The sequence below is a fragment of the Taurulus bubalis genome, assembly GCF_910589615.1.
Source record: "Taurulus bubalis genome assembly, chromosome: 1".
Taxonomy (NCBI): Eukaryota; Metazoa; Chordata; class Actinopteri; order Perciformes; family Cottidae; genus Taurulus; species Taurulus bubalis.
In genome coordinates, this window is record NC_136589.1 from 32,598,116 (window position 1) to 32,616,285 (window position 18,170).

At 41.8% G+C, this 18,170-nt stretch overlaps 2 protein-coding genes across 2 annotated transcripts in view; one reads left to right on the plus strand and one right to left on the minus strand.

Moving 5' to 3' along the window:
• Positions 1–616: 616 nt before the first annotated feature.
• camk2n2a (calcium/calmodulin-dependent protein kinase II inhibitor 2a) lies at positions 617–3,543 on the plus strand. The gene is made up of 2 exons (XM_079231386.1): positions 617–989; positions 1,721–3,543. Exons 1-2 carry the CDS (start codon positions 821–823, stop codon positions 1,789–1,791), a joined length of 240 nt encoding a protein of 79 aa, XP_079087512.1. The 5' UTR covers positions 617–820; the 3' UTR covers positions 1,792–3,543.
• Positions 3,544–8,974: 5,431 nt separating this feature from the next.
• Positions 8,975–18,170, minus strand: part of ece2a (endothelin converting enzyme 2a) — a gene marked incomplete at its 5' end in the record, with an annotated part of 66,956 nt that continues 57,760 nt past the window's right edge. The window contains one exon of the mRNA XM_079217136.1: positions 8,975–10,278. Coding sequence (XP_079073262.1) covers positions 9,988–10,278 — 291 coding nt within the window. The 3' untranslated portion in view covers positions 8,975–9,987. The remainder of the gene's footprint in view (positions 10,279–18,170) is intronic.

An 18,170-nucleotide genomic window follows, 5' to 3' on the forward strand; every position in this document is an offset into this window, starting at 1 on the left:
TGTTATAGCCTTGGCGAGCATGCTGCCTCCTCACACTGGTGGAAGAAGCCCCACATTAAACATTTTACTTAACTAATGCTAGTTAGGTGAAAACATTAAGGAAACAAGTTGAAGTATCGATGTATTCAAATACTTCTCAAAGCATTGTATTGTGTCCAGTATTTTGAATATTTAGTATAAAACTACCCTGACCCATAATTCTAACTATTAATTTGACCAGAAACACAAGACGTATCTATGTAATGATGGATTTCCCTCAGATATCCAAAAGAAAAGCCAACGTCTCCAAGCCTCAAACCTGCCTCAGTGATGGTGCTTCACTTGTGCAATTGCATCTCTCGCCTGCTGATGTCCCTCTTGCTCCTCTACCACTCGGGGTCCCCTGCCATGCACAAGCGCACGAGAGCGCGCACACAAATGCACACACAACACACGCGCGCTTCAAACCCGGATGGATGACTTCACCGTTCTGCCTGGGTTTCCTTTATGATCCCGGGATCTCCCACTTCCCTCACCAGACATCAGCCAGCAACACAGGCGAACACAACTCTCCCTCTCTCTCTCTCTCACTCACACGCCGTCTCTCCCTGCAGCTGCAGCACATCCAGAGACCACAAAGAGACCACAACAACAACCGAACCTCAAACGCCCGTCCAAATCGAGTTACACTCAGAAAGGATCCCAGCAGGAGAAAACTAACAACCGCTGCAGCTTGCACACAAAAAAGGGAATCAACAGCTTCATTGAGCATATAAAGTCGCAGAGGAAGACTTGTGTCTCCTTCATATTCACGCTGGTGATCCTTCTCCGTCGTGCCACAATGTCCGAGGTGCTGCCATACAACGAGGGGAAAATGAGCGGCTACGGGGCAGATAGCGAGGTCAGCCAGATGTCCTATAGCTGCGGACTGCAGGACACAAGCGCCTTTTTTTCTGCGTCGCAGGCGAAAAGACCCCCAAAGCTTGGACAGATCGGCCGAGCCAAGCGAGGTAAAGGATGGTTAAATAAAGGATTGAGGCATGTTGTCTATACCTGATATATGGACATCGTTATTTATGTGATAGAAAATGGGCAATGTATTTTGCGACTCATCGTGAGTTCTTTTTGGTGCTCTATATTGTAATTTATATAATTCCTTTTATTTCACTGTGTTGTCTCGACAATATTAAACACACTTTTGATATTTGAAAATGCAATAGAGGATACATACTTCCGCGGGTTTGTGGTTGTCGACCGCATTCGAAGTGTTTACATGCATGCGCGAGACGTGCTCTTCGGGTAAGGACACACCCCGCTGTGCCCAAAACAATAGGGTTATAGCGTGAGGATAAAATGCCTGGCTCGTCGCCATGATCGGGAATGAGTCGTTTTGCCCAAGTGCGCGTACTCGAGGTCGGGGATTTGCAATAGTGCTTTAATGAATTAATGGATTTATTCACCTGCAGTCATACTGCACTTACATTTTCTCTCCTTTCTTTGGGTTATTTAGTCCACTAAATATCCACTCCACTATAGGCCCTATGAGAATCCACTGACCTTTCAATACTCACAACTCATGTTCACAACTCACGATGGGATGGGATATTATAGAAATGTCATTGTGTAATCGCTCCCCTCATGGTCTCAATAACTGATCCTCTTCCCTTCTCTCTCTCTCTCTCTCTCTCTCTCTCTCTCTCTCTCTCTCTCTCTCTCTCTCTCTCTCTCTCTCTCTCAACAGTGGTCATCGAGGACGACCGAATAGACGAGGTCCTGCAGGGGATGACAGACAAGTCTTCACCCGGTGTTTAAACGTGAGCGACGCCTTGCAGACTTTTTATTTTGATCACCGATTTGAAGCACTTGTCGGCTGTGCATGTTCGAGGATTGCAGGAGAAAAACGACGGCACGAAGCGAGGATGGTGTGACTGACGGAAGGCAATGAAAAAAGGGGCGAAGACGGGGTGACTGGAGAAGGCTTGAAGAAAGCGACGAAGAAAGAAAAAGCGATAGGGAGAGAGACTCTGGAAAAGACCAAGAATTTTCATGGGATTGCTGGCAATTCTCCAAACGAATCCCGATTTTAACTACTGCTGCGCAGCAAGATGTTGAGATGGCGGACACCGCTCAACCTCTGCTGACTTTAATGATGGATGAACTTGTCATTACTTCACGACCATCTATTTTTCCTTTCCAACAGCGCTGTAAGCAACAAAACACTGCAACTGGAGGCTGATGCTGAATCCCAGCCCTATTTCAATAAGTTGTACAGTACAGTAGGTAGGCTAAGCTCTCAGACGCCCCCCTCCCCCTTGCCCCCTCCTTTAGGCTTTGCTTTGTTGATTCAGTCAGCGGCGGTGCATTCAAGGGAGCTGTCCTTTCAGCACTGGTCCAATGCATTCCTGTTGCTGCTATCGCTTTTTAAAAGCAGACCAACCAAACTCTCGAGCCTGCTAACTAGAGGAGACCCATTGTATGTACAAACATATATTCGAGGATGGTGCAATGTTAATATTTTCTGTAGTAGAAGCCCTGTTTGCTCTTGGCCTTTAAAAGAGTATTAGGCCACAGATTAAACCTGAACTACAGGCTACATTCTTCTTCTTCTACTTCTTCTTCTTCTTCTTCTTCTTGCATTACCCATCTGTGGTTAAAGGTGCGGCATGGCACCTTCATGTAGCTGATTTACACCTGCACATATCTTTTTTCCTTCTCCTTTTTTTTGTTGGGTATTTTCAAATACTTCGATATCTACAGAGGCCAGCATAGATGTGGAGAATATAGTAAATGTTTTAAACAAAAGTCATGAAATCGATGGAAAAAAATATATTCTTTCCTTAATTTGGGTATTTTAATTTTGCAAATATTCGTCTTTCGCCCTCTATACATTTTTTCTCCATCTATTTGCATGAACTTTCACTCCGGTGCCAATGTAGGTGCCACTACTCTTACCCTGGCACGCTTCTTTTTAACAAAAGTCATATTTGTATTTTTATATCTAAATATTTGTTATTTAAATTATATGCTAGTCTATCATCTTACAATTCATCAACAAAATATTTCTACTTCAGAGAGGATATACAGAATGAGACTAGGCTTCATGGAGGCGAAGCTAAGATTTTAATGGACTGGTCTCATTCTATATCAGAGGTCGGGCGTTTTTTAAAGACTAACTGAATGTGTCTGGGGTTTTTGCACACATCAATGTTAAACTATTATTAAGAAATCGTATACTGTGACTTGAGCTTCGTTGATGAATTTGTTAGAAAATGGCAGTTTTAGAGTATATTGCACTGTTTACAAGTATCTTCAAATAACATGTTGTTATTTGACCGATTTTGGACATTACAGTTTTTGTTTTTTAATTTTGATTATTTTGTACCATTATTTTAAAGAAACTGGATATGGTTTGTCGTGCATGAAACATTAATATTTTCAATAATGAAACATTGTTTTATGAAGCAAAAAAGCAACAAAAATGTCATGACATTCTAAGAATGAGTCATTGTATATTATGATGCCATTTTCACTGTATTTGGTGAATTAATAAATGGTGAAAGAACATGTAAATGTGATTCTTTGGTATGGCTTTTGTCCCAAGACATTTTACTATACTATTCAACGGAAGATGATACCCAATAGGACCCACATCAGAGTGGTCTAGGCTAGTTCTGAGATTAAAAGTCAAGGGGAAAAACAACGCAGAACATATCCCCTCAGCACAGCACAGTGACAATTAAAAAAAATAAAGATAAATAAACTTCTTACATAAATGTAGTTTCAGCATCAGAAAGCATCATCTCATTTTTTTGTAGCTTTTGGGATCAGTAGTCATGACCTCAGTGACATTAAATACTGATCCTTAATTAAAGAGCAAGGAACAGTGATCCATCTGTTAAGCTGTTAAACAGCTCTGTGCCAGCCTACACTAGTGAATGCATTAAACCACAGACCCCTGGGGGTCCACAACTGGCCACATGATCATCTTTTAAAGTATACATATGCAGTGTGCTCATACAGTAGCTCTCAAACAAAGGCTTCAACGGGGCTTTAAATACTGGCTTTGGCTGGAAAAACAAGAAAACACAACAATGCACCAACACCTAAAAGAGCATGTTCTGTGGTTTAATACAGTGTTCCCATAATTTGTATTTGTCCAACCGACCCACAAACAATGGCAGAATCTGGACATTTTAACCATGTAGCTCTTTTTGGTTGCTTTTTTGCTTGTTAGTTTCCACATAAAATGGTATGAAGGTATGAACTGATTCAGGTCGGTGAAAAACGTCCTAATTATGTAGCACATAATGTACCTATTAGTCTATGTGACAATATAAAAAGATCAGCATCACAGCCATTTGTTATTCTATTTTCTCAGGAACAAATCCCAATTTGACATATTAGCTGAGTGACTTCACAATCTTTTCAAGAACCCCCTGGTATATGCAGAAGCACCCCCTGAGGTACAAGTACCATGGCAGGAAATAACTAGTTAATTACATCAACAGATATCAGGCGGCAGAAAAGGGGTACTCTAGAATACCGTACTACACTGTTTGCCAACAGTGTCAATCAGGAAATTGTGTCAGTTGACATCTCCCCTTTTCCACCTGCTGTACACAAACCGGCACAATATCGATAACTCAATAGAAATTAATTTCTTGGTAATCTCACAATTAAATTATCCTGAAAATCATGCCACAGTTCTCTTCGGTTTCAGTCTCTGCAGTTTATCGTTTGGAAGTAATTTACAGTATCAGGATGCATCTATAAAAAGCTACATGCTCTGACAACAATGCTTCAATACTGATCCTTATAGGACACTGAATTGCACTTCAGTCTAATAGCAGAACATCAACAAAGCGTCATCAATGTAGCCCATCAAATTTCCATCAGAGAGATTATTGACTGTCTTGATGACGTGAGCACTGCACTGAATGAACACATAGTGCTATCGATTATGTTGTTGTTGTGGATGCCGTGTGTTTGTGTGGCAAACACACACACAAATTTGTACCAAATTTGTACCAAATTCCAAATTTGAAGAAATTCCCTCCAGGCATTCCGGAATTATTGTGTTCACGAGAATGGAAGGGATGGACAACCTGAAAACATAGTCTCTCTGACCACGACTTTGAGAGGCATACAAATTTCCTAAAGAGATCAAAACCAGCAATTCATTATTGTCTTTGTACCCAAACCACAAACTATTAAAATACGCAAACAAGACTTTGCATTGGATGATATATTGCCTGATTACAATGAACCAAGCCAGCGTAAATTTTATTTTTTTTAGAAAAAATGAAAATCGTCCATATTGTTATCAGATGTCTGGACTCTGATGAAGAACAGACAGGTTTTATAGTCCTTGTGAGGCAGTTGAAAAGGATTTACCCTCCTCCTTCCCTCACTAAATTATCAATATCAGACTATACAATGATAACAACAGTCAGGTTCCATTTTGAAATCTCTGGAGAGCTATATATAGATATAGATATAGATCTACATCAGGCACTAAGAATGCTCGAGAACAGAGTTTTGTGTTCACACTGCTTTGCTAGTGTAATTAGAGCTAGGATACTTTGGCTACAGACCTATTATTTGGATCAAATCCTACTAAAAGGTATTTAATACAATTTGTGGACAATAACTCAAAGATAAAAATGCAGAATTATCCTTTAAATTCCTATGTAGGATGTCTGTCAACAACTAATGAGCTACTACTCTCTGATGACACGTAAATTCAGTCATCATTTCAGTCAGTTGACTGTGAGCTGGAGTTATAGAGGTGAGCCGGGGGCTCCTGTGTCCTGACCTGGCAGATGGGCTTGATGGGCCATACCGGGGTCAACACAGACACGCTGTAGATGCCTTCTTATTGGACAGTCACTGTGTGACCACATAGAAAGATACACAGATGACGGATATATGGGCGTTTTTGTGCAAAACAAACAGAAAGCTATGGCAGACAGCAGTAAATGTTAAGTGCCATTGCACTGTTAACTCTCACATACATGAACACAGACAGCTCAAAGCACAACTCTCAGTTTTCGGGTCAAACTGAGCGTGTGCAATGAGAACAAAGAGCTTTGATCTGATCCACTTTTGCCCCATCCTGAGCGGACATCCATTAATATTCCTCCTCCAGTTACATAAGCCTGCCATACAGTATATTACGCCAAGGGAGATGGGCAGACATGCAGAGCTGTTTAAAGCAGTGGCAGTTCTTTTTCCAAGTCCACACAACAGACATTGCAGATTGTTTTCCACTGATAAGGATAGCGGGTGATTCCCTCCATCTTATGCTTGTTTGTACCCCCTTGCTTCAGAGACGGTAGGTTATAGCTGGGTCTTTGTTTCATAGATTTGAACTGCAATAAAGGAATTACTAAATCATTTTTGATTAAGAAATATTCTTAAAGGTGCTAAGTACTTGATTGGGAGCATTTGAATTGCCTGTGAAGGGTCTCAACATGGCAACGGCTGAGCCGGCGGCCTGCAGCTAAAGGAGCTAACAGCACTAACAATGAGTAAGAGAGCAATGAGAAAATGGTCTGTATTTGTATCACGTTTTTCTAGTCTTCCAACCACACAAAGCGCTTTAATGTCATCGTTTACCCATTCATACATTGATGCCAGGGGCTACCATGCCCATCCGGCCTATCTAAGCATTAACACCCATCCACACACAAGGAAGAGCCTGCAGGAGCAATTTGGGGTTAAGTGTGCCGAATGACACATCGACATGGACTAGCGAAGCTGGGGATTGAACCGCCAGTCCTCTGATCGAAGGACGACCCTTCTCTACAACGGAGCCACAGTCGCCCACAAGAACAATAGAAAAAAAAGCTGACAAATAAGTTTGACTAACTTGGGGTTTGTTTTAAACCTGTACGACTGTTTGAGTGCTCGTATTTCTCGCCCGATTAGACATATTTTTTTTTATATTGCTGCATTCCCAGATATCAATAAATAACGTTGTTAGTACAATAGAACGTACCCACAAACTTAGAACCATGGTTGTCGGAAACAAGAATTTCCCTTCAAGAATCACAGAGGATGCTTTGAGTGTCGCTGCAGTCAGCACGGAGTTCTGACTGCAGCCTGACTTAACCACTTACCTGCAGTTCAACACATACACATATAGTGAGACATCTGATACCCACAGATGTTTGGTTAAAGCATGCAGTAAATCTTTTGAGTTGCATGAGTCCTCACATAACACCCACACACCAAAGCACTCAGGGCCAATCTGAGAGGGCAGGGTGGTGGTGGTGGTGAGATAAGTGACAGAGTAAGACAGAGAGAGAAAGGCATTGAGCATGCAGTAGATTAGTGTTGTTGCTGCCCTTGGGCAACAGAGCATGGCGGACAATTAGCAGCAGGAGAGAAAATTCTGGCTCTACTATCTCTCACACACACAAATACACAGTGCTCTATATTGAATCTTAGCCGAAAACACCGGAATGACTCAGGTGATTAGCAAAAGAAACAAAAGAATTCAAATAAGATGAAAAGGTTTGTGCTAAAGAGAAAGTGATGACTAAAGCTCTCCCGCGTGAGGCCTGCCCCATGCTCTGTGGCTATGTAACTCAAGTCCAGTCAAGTTCAATCTCACTGTCGAGGTCTCTGCCATTGCAGATCAATCTGTCTAACTAAGGGAGCTGAAAATCAAATTTGCAACAAAAAAAAAATCCACTTTTATTCATATATTGGTGGAACAGAAATGGAAGTAAGACTAAACTCAATTAAGTCCAACTGAGGAAAAAGTGGCTAACTTGTACTTCAAGGGAAAATCCATCAGAAAAAAATAACTATCCATTTGCAAGGACTTATCCAACCTTGAGTTGGTAAATGTTGCGGGTGAGAGGGAAGCCTGGGTCAGCCTGCTGGACCTGCTGCCACCGCGACCTGACCCCGGACTAAGCGGTTGAAAATGGATGGATGGAGGGGATGGATATCCAACCTTCATCCAATCACACTGACAGTTGGATCCATCATTATGTATTTTATGTCTTTATTGTCATTATCAAACCTACTTGCACTTACATAACTCTCCTGTTCAGGTAGTCAGGGCATTGGACCCAATGGAAAATCAATATGGAAACCAGATAATAGTTACATGGTAATATTCATGTTATTGCAGAGCACAATAGATTGAGATAAAACTTACTTTGAAAATAGTACTCGATAAAACAATCTCACCACAAAACTGCATATGTGCCATGTGAGAACACACCGTACGAGCGTGGCACCAGTAACTATGGAGGTGAGGTTTAGCCAACAGTTACTGACATGGCAACTGGGCTAACTGGTTGCTGAAGAAGATCATGGGAAAAGATCAAAAGCTCCAGAACAGCTAAAAAGCAATGTAACTCTTCACACGCACAAAGAAGAAGGGTGTGTTTTGTCAACAGCAAAGTTGAAGCTAAACAAACTGCAATTACACCAGCAGAACGTCGTGGAACGAACAGAGAGCCGTCTTAAAAATAGGCAGTAATTAGATCTCAGTGGAGAATTAAAAATAAATGATTTCTACTTTATCAATGTGGTCCCCCCTCCCCCTCCAGTCACCAGCCTTCCTGCCTGTCTGCATGCCTTGCTCTCTCTTTCAGGTCTAAATTTAAGCAGCAGAGAGCACAGGACGCAAGACTCAGCTCATGTTTCCACAACAAATAACACGCCGGGTTTGCTGTTACTTGTATGTGCTGGCTTGTTTCAAACACTGCATATCTCCGTTAGCAGCTTTTGTTTGGAACCTAAAGCAGACATGGTCCAGATGCAGACAACCCACAAAGGGAGAATTTCGACTGACATATAAAGAGAATTTAACACTGACTGCACATGCTGTTTATGTGCCGTGTCTAGACGTACCCGCTTGTCTTGCACATTTCGCAACATGGGCAGACTTGTGTGGGACACCGTAGAAGCAGAGACTGTTGAATCTGTCAGATGTATGGACAGATAGAACAATGAAGAACACTGGGATATAAAATAGTTTTTTAAAAGATAAAAGTTTATATTAGGACCACACAACCTCATCAGCTCAGAAAATGATGACACAGACAGAAACATGAGTCATAGTTAAACATGAGTATACATGACTCCATAGTCATCACAAACTGAATGAATAAACAATACAATCATACAAAAAACAGAAAACAATAGAAAACAATGTTTTAGTTCGGATCACAGGGACACTCAGACTTCAAGCCAAAGATGTATTCTGTGTTGACATTGTTTAGTGCGTAAAGTTGATTGTGTTCTGTATTTTTGAAGCTACCTTATCTGTATTTGTCTAAACATTAAAAGATCAGTGGCAGGGAAAGGGCCATGGTCAGTTTGGGTAATCAATGTTTTTTTCATGCACATAGGTGACTTTTCGTTAAAAACACTAGGTATCGCACACTGCCACCACTGTAATGAAAGTTGTTTGTGTTTTAATAAATAAGTGAATCAGATCTGTTGGACAACAGATGTATTTATTTAGTAAATGTTGATTAATTGATTAATTTTATTTGGCACAACCATTTTGTAAAGTTTAAAGAAACATTTTTCTCTACATGTATATGTTGTAAATAGTAACCACACGGTTTCATTTGATTCGTCTCAAACATGATTATGCTACCGTTTCCGATTCTTTTTTGGAAATGTAACAACTGCCAATTATCGTGCATTCACCACATATTTAGATGTGTATTTGGCCACTATTTGCTATAAAGTATTTTATTTGTATTGAGTATACCTGGTGGTGCATAGTCTAAATCTTGTATAAAACAAATCCTCTACAATCCTTCCTCACAGATGTCTATATGAACATCTATGCCTAACATAAACAACAGCTAAAAATGCATAGCAGTTCATTCTTACAAAATTACATCACTGTAAGGTAGAAATGTGTGACACAAAGGCAGTTCCTGTTGTATTTGTGACCGTGGGGAAGTTTGAGTTTCTTTGGTCCTTATCACAGCATAGAGTTTACCTATAACTCTCAGAGTTAATATATTCCTAGCATTCAATATTAAACAGGAAGTCTTCCTCGTCTTCAATTTGCATTGTGACAATTGTGGTAGGTGGGGATTTGGTGTCCTCCAGTAGCTTTTTCTCAAGAGCTGCATCTTCTGGGCTGAGCTCCTCTCCTTTGGTCATTACATACACAAAATATTCAAAGCCTTCTCCATAACCGTACTTCTTAATCGACCAGTTGTACTCTGTGCGAGCATAGAGGCGTTTCCTGATGAGGGGCGAGGCGAAGGTCACAGAGGCAAACCGTCCTCCGGGCTTCAAGCAGCGTCTAACCTGGAAGAAGAAGAAAAAGGAGAGGAAGCGTATTAGAAGACCTACAACCAAGACTTACGCATGTTTCAACTCACATCATCAACAATACACCTATTGATGTTATCTTAAGGAAAAGCAGAGCTGTGGAAGACGCAATCTAAGACGCAATCTTCTAAATTATATCCAGACCCGAGTCACAAAAAACTCTTGTTGTTTGTTGGGTAGACACTTCTGGCCCACAAGTCGGTATCCCTCCAATCAGGCACATGGCACTGCATCACTATAAGCCCAAGCAAATGTTAAGCATGGAGATTTTCAGTCCACAGTGCTAGCTGTTTCTCCACGCGATCTGATAACACTGTGTGACAGCACGAAAACTGTGAGGGTCCCTCTGTATGAATAATTGTTGTTCTGGGTCCATCAACACTCCAGTGTGTTGATCCTTCGTGTGAGATACACGTGTGCATCAGGACACAGTCACGCTTCAGAGTACTGCAGAGCTCAGGCAAATAAGAGTACATGCGCACACACACACACACACACACACACACACACACACACACACACACGTGTTGACACAAACACGTGCATGCGGAGACACATTTAGTTTGACTCAGGCAGGGAGAAAAGTGTGTGGGAGAGGGAACATAATCTGTGCTCATTCATCAAACATGTAGACTCGTTCAACATATTGTGCGAATGCATTGCTAGAGAATGATCGAACATGAGCAGAGATGTGATGCTTTCAACATCTAAGGAGAGGTGAGTGGAGGCTAACAATGTTCTCTGACCAGTTATGGATGTTATGTTAGCTCCCTGTTGGAGGCCAGCAGCAAAGTCAAGCTAACGTTGCTACTGTTTCTAATTCCACAAGGACTTGTTTAGGAACATGAAATCAACATTTTGGCCTTAGACTTCACTTCAGACGAGATGGTCTTGATTTGGGATTTACTATACTTGAGACTTGCAAATGTTTTGTTAAATCCCATAAATTATGGATAATCTTAGACCATACAAAATGTCAAATGTGAAATTGGGTTACAGCATTTCGTTAAAAAACGTAAGTACAACAAGATAAGACAACTGAACTATCTCCATGAACTATCTCAGCAATCCTTCGACTGACGAAGATCTGTGACATGCGGTTGAAAGCTCTGGAAATCGCTGCTAGGTGAACCTTGAGTTTGGGTGTCTCTGTTGTAATTTCAAATATTATACAATGAATCACCACGACATGGACATTTATTGTTTCAAGAGATCAGTGAACTAAATATAACCATGTTAAAACTCATTCATTAGCTAATTCACAACCCTAATGCCATATAGACTGTCGATCTATAGTCAATGGCATTAGGCATTAATTCATCAAAGCTATACAAAACTATACTATATCCATATAGTATAGTGAGACATGGTCTCGGGGGATGGCTGAGCTTTGAAGGCAGAGGAACTAGCCTTAAGCTCACAGGTGACTTAATGAAAGCTGTGTTGGTAATGTCCTGTAGGTTGTAGTTGTGGTCTATGAGGCTGTGGAGGAGCACAGTGCCCCCCCATGCTGTCCTGGGGTCCTTGGAGAGAAGAGTCGCTCTGAGACGTGTATCCTGCACATGTATCCTGCTCTTCTCACATGATTCATTTCCACCAGCAAGCAGCCCAAACATGAATTATTTACGCTTCACTGTGACACGGAGGAATAACTAGGGGAAGGGTGGAGGGGTCGTTGAATATGGGATGAAATTAGTAATATAAGGCACAGCAGTGGGAGGGGAAAGCGTGGGGTGGTCTACATTACGAAGTGCCTAACAACAACATGGAGTTGACAGAATTCAGAATTAAAACCATGACAATCACATAAAAATGGAGCAGACTACTGCTACTCAACCCCATGATATGAGTGTGTTGAGTGTTGTTCGTCAAGAAATAACTCACAGAATAAGCTTTCTGCTCGCTGAACCACACTGCCACCTTTCCTGTTTCTACATGTGCAACATACATAAGATACAACACAGCTTTGAAGTTGTTGAGAGGCATATTGTATTGCTTTTGACAGCACTAAGCTAACTGTTATGTTTGTGCTAAAATAGCCCTAATGAGTCCTCTCCCTTTCTTGATATCGAACCATGCAGTTTATGTGTGCTATAAAACAGAAAATATTCAGCTAAAAAAGGCAACAATGCTCAGTAGAACTGCAGAGATGGAGATCTATTTTTTACCCTTTTGATGAGCACATCTTTCCCTCTTCCTTTAAATATACACTATGACAGTTTCCTCGGAAGGCCAGGTCAGATTGCTGGAACTATATAAAAGTCAAAATACAGTACAGGTGGAGTCCTCCGGGGGCTTTGGTGAGTTAGTGGACCGAAGTGGGAGTGAACAAAGTGCATCATCCTGACCTCACCCTTCAGCCATTATGCATGATACTGAGATGTATGGGTGCACACTTTGTACCTGTGCAGTGTAACTCCAGAGCCTTATGTCACCGGGGATTGGAGGACGAACGTCACTGCAACTCAAGACGACACTGAACTATAGCAAACAGCTCGGCCATAACCGTCACAGTGTGTAAGCTGGGCTGGCAGTTGGAGGACGGCTTGTACACTACATTCTGTTATTTAAGGACATTTTAAACCAGCTGACACAGACATCACTCCCATCCCACATCATGGGTTTCCTCAGGATACATTACTGACCGAGATTACCACGCTCAAGTGTGTGGTGAGTCATATTCATACACATTCTGAATGTATATCAGCATGTGTACTACGACAACAGCTCTGGCACTATGTAAATCATCCACCCACACATCAGAGTGGTGGCATTATGATAAAGGATCGACAGTGGCAGGTTTGTTCAGATGTAATGTTGTGCTCTGAATGCTGCAGATGTGTTTATCACAAGTGTTTATCTTAAACATACCTAATGTAGAGTCTCTACCCGAATCAACAGGTCAATGGCTGATACACCCAATCACTGTGCGAGTGAGGAAACAAACAGCATCCCAAAACTCTGAATCAGTTTTCAAAATCCACTCTCAGTCCGACATCTGTAAACTGATCCTAAGTGGGCCACAGGGCTTCTCCAAGAGCATCAAGGAAAGCCCTCTGGGAGCGCCCATCTTCACACATTCACACTCCACTGAAACCATTCCTTAACATACACACTCCACACACAACATGACTCACTCAAACACACACATTGCATCATGGCCTCTCCTGAATTATTCAGTGTGGTGGAAGGAGCTTGTATCTGAGTGACCTGACCCGTCTTGAGTGCACGGCAACAAAGAGGGAACATGAGATCCGGAGTTCAGATCCCCACGAGGAATTGTAGGTAATCCCACTGCCATTTTGAGATGGTCAACACTTTTGTAATATCAATTATTCTATTTGATGCAAATCAGAGTGATACTTATGATCCTGGCTAATATTCCTCGTCTATTCTAAATATTTCTTCATTTGGGAATCAACTTTTTTGTGTTATATTATCAGAACATTGTCTCGCCCTTATCACCCCATTACGAATTAAGAAGAAACTGTGTAAACCTTTGAAATATTAACTTTGTATATGACCCCACCTGACCTTCCGGCAATAGTCAGAGAAAAAAAAAATTGTCAATCCACGGAGAATAACATTTCTCTGTGTCCTCAATTCCTCCTATTTGTTGCTCTGTCTTCCTGCTCCCACTGGACTGCATATAATATACATATTCATCCTACTTACCTCCACTTTGAGCTCAGGTTCACCTGAGGTATGATGGTCAGATGAGGAAAGGGTGGGCGTTGGACACATTTTACTCTGTGATGTCACTCTCCAGGACCTTTGTGTTACGTAATCTGGGTTAATCTGAGATTGTTTGAGGCTCCTGAGACATTAAGCGCACACTGTTATTCTTTAAAATTCTCCTACATCAACAAAACTCAACGTCCACATTTAACAGCCTCTATTGGCTTTTAAAGACCATGAAATGAGGTTGAAAGCTACCAAACTAAAAAGGTGGACGATGAGTTATGACTTTTCAGGATATACCTCTTTATGTTGTATCACCTCTTTCATATTTCTCTTTGTTTGAAATGAGTTAAACTCTCGACAATCAATCACAGCTTACTAAGCTCTTAAAACAGTGTTTGAGAGAATTATAATTAAATATGGAGGAATAAGAATTGTATTATTATTTGGGGCTGTAAATGGACTTTCATAATCTCAAAAATGTCCATCAAATTCTTTATTTAATCTTGAACTGCCCATCTACAAGTTACAAAAAGCCACACAAGATGTAGAAGATTCATACTGTATGTTGTAACTTGACAAATGCAAAAAAATTAAAATAAATCATGCATCAAATAAAACCTCCTGCCAGTATCAGATCACAAGAACGGTACAACGTGACAGAATCTCAGATGCCTCACGATGCCTTGACCATCTTTGCCTAACGTGTGACAACTTCTACGACAAGATCTGTGACAGTGACCCACACAGGAGAAGAGAACAGTCTTATGAGCACAACTGTGCATATGCAAAAGTGAAAGAGGAACGATGTGAGTCGTGTTATTAAGTGTGTCAGTGATTTTGGTCCATTGCGTCAGGCAGGCTAAAACTTGTCAGGATCCAATGACTAGTAGTCTGCTGTGCTTCTCGATCAATGCACAATAACAGTTTATAACTCTACGATCAGCATAATGACATTGTCTCAATGACCATCTCAAAAGACAAAAAACATGGTTCAGTCCTTCCTGGCATTGGATGTGTTTCATCCAAAACGTGGGAGAATCAAAAACACTGTGGTTTGCCCACTAAAAAGTTATTATTGTTTTGTTATTTTTTGCCCATTCTGAACCAATGATGGAGGCTTTAGTGTGGAGGATGATTAGTGAGAGGCACGCAGAGGTGGATCCTCCATGTACATTTGTGTGTGTGCGCACCCACCTCCCTGTGGGCGAGGCAGAGCTGATCAGTGGGTAGAGACAACAACAGAGTGCTATCGCCGGTCAGCAGACTTGTATGGACCACTGCCTACTGTCTCCTTAGGAGACACTGTGTACACGCACACACGCACACACGCACACACACACACACACACACACACACACACACACACACACACACACACACACACACACACACACACACACACACACACACACACACACACACACACGGCTATGCCGCCTGTGCAGCCCTTAAACATGCACATAAGAACAAATACTTGAACTGGGGCAGAGAGAAAAGGGAAGAGGAGGTGCACTTTTTATTTAGGTCATATTTTAGTTTATAGATTCCCTAACATCTTCTCTGTGGTTTTTTACTGGTCTCATAATAATAATAATAATAATAATACATTTAATTTATATAGTGCTTTTCATGAAGGAATGTGCATTTGAAATAAACTGCTTCCCTTTCTTTCCATTTCAACTTACACATGCACTGCAACCAGACATGTGGATGGAAAAAACGTGGAAATGGCTTGAGGAAACAGAGAAATGATGAGTGAGTGGGTGAGAGGAAGGAGGAGAAGAAAAGAGGGGTGGTAAGAGAGTAAAGATGGGAGAGAGGAGGGGTGAGAGAATGAGGTCTCAACGCCGGTCTCCTAACAAAGCAGAGCTGCTCTTCTGCTCTTCCCTCCAGGGGTGCAACAGCCTGCTTTGCTTCCTTCCATCCCTATTGTATCCCTTATTTTCTCTTCTTCCTCCTGCTTCTCCAAGCTCCTTCCTCTAAGAGCCAAATGTGAAAACGCTACAAGGCCCCATCTGCCCTGAAGAAGTATGAATTTGCCCGAACAAGTGGGCTGTTGCTGCACACGCAAAGTGTCTTCCTCTGCAACATGTTTAAAAAAATAAAAATAATAGATACAAAAGATATAGCAGTTTGTCTAAGTCTAGGTGTTCCATATGCACAAGAGCAAAACAACATAATAAACATGCATAATTTTGATCACACTTATTATTTTATGCAGACACATAATCCCACTGAATTTACAGTACTTACAGTGATGGATAATACTGAAACCGTGCGCGTTGGATTCCCTCTCTCCAACCTCCTCTATTCTGCCACCCACCTTTATCCCCTAGATTCCTCTCCGCGACGCTCCTGTCCTCCCCTCTCCTCACCCAGCTCACACCCCATCACCTCAGGCCGCCCACTGCATAGATAAATTATACATCAAAGACCTTTTCTCATCTCTCCCTCAACATCTATCCACCCTTGCCCCCGCCAGGACAAAACAAGTGGCCTGTGCTCGAGTTAAAATGACAGAAAAAGCTTAAAAATGCAGATTTCTAGGCTTGATACCTTCTTGAATGTTTGTTCTGATATACATCAGTTTGCGTGGGCTTGTGGAGGCTCGTAGGAAGACAACAACATCCTGGCTTTCAAGTCGGCGCAACCCTCCCTCTTACACCTCCCGTTGTCATGGAGACAAAAGTTTAGTGCTGGTCACGGTAACGTATGTAGGTCAGAACAAGACACCTCTCCGAACAGAAACACCAGGCAGCAGAACAGCGGAGCTCACGCCTTCGTTAGACGAGGAGATTGCCAGGAAGTTGGGATAACAAGCAGCACTGATAAGAGAACACAGCTCAAACAACACACAACTACACTGGATGTTTACAATGTAGTTAAACATCAACATTTCACTGGCTCTTTCAGTCTGCAGACAGAGAACTCTTGCTCAGTAGCCCAATTAGCGGGTTGACTTTAGGTGAATGCCGGAGTTTAATAAAGACAAGGAATTACTTTTTTTTCATACAATAAATGTAGCCGTGAACTGGGTCACTGCTGATCCGTCTACGACGCGGTTCTTCAACGCGAGTAGAACTGAAAGCTGTGCTTTGGTCATTTAAAATGAGGGGAAACGCTTGTCTTCAGGCACATTTTCAAAACTGTGGCAATGCTGTGACATGTGATGTTAGTGTCTGTGTCTGTGTGTGTGTGTGTGTGTGTGTGTGTGTGTGTGTGTGTGTGTGTGTGTGTGTTGTGTTTGCGCGTGGACCCCTGACTACACGTTCAGTTGCCACATTCTCCCCTCATGGCAATCTGGCATGCCAAGCTAAAATTAAAACCTCCCTTTCTTCCCTTTTCATAAAAAATAAAGAAATCTGTCTCTGGCTTTTATCTCTCCTTTCTTCTTTATCTCTCCGACTCCCTCTCACAGCCTCCTCACCTCCCTTTCCATTGGGGACCAGAAAGAGGTTGGCTTTAATTACTGCATTTCTTTTCACACCGGCGGAGAAAGACAGAGACGCACTTCAGACACCCACATCCGCCCACCGACGTGCTCCCAGCATCCTTGCGCTGCTTTTAATTCCTGTACTCACAAACCTGTGTGTGTGTGTGTGTGTGTGTGTGTGTGTGTGTGTGTGTGTGTGTGTGTGTGTGTGTGTGTGTGTGGTGCGTGTGTATTTCTGTAAAAACTATCCTCATCCATGGCCACTACTTGATAGCAGTCACAGATAGAAAAGCAGCATTTCCCTGTGAATAAATACTCTGTTTAATTCAGGAATGTTTGCTGTTCTTGGTGCAGTATGATGAAACAATGATGCAGACTTTGTGAAACACGTTGTACTGGATGGGAAGGCTTAGAGTCCACGAATGTGTAATTAATAAACTCATCTGCCTTTCAGAACGGTTTAAAAAAAAAAAGGTAAAACCGCAGAAAAACTGGAGTAAAACGTAAGCAGCTGGTGACACGTTTGGCTTCGACGCATGAAGAGTAAAAGGAGGGAGGGTGTTCCCCTCTCTTTTGGTAGCTCCCTTTTCATCCATCTCTACATCAAATGGTATCCTTTTGCCAAGGACAAGTATTACACTTATCAAGCCCTTGCTTGCACTTATATGTAATTATCCATTAGGTTCTTGTGGGTAGACTGGCATCAGCAGCGGCTGGGTAATTAGTTTATTGCAACCCTTCTCTCTTTAGC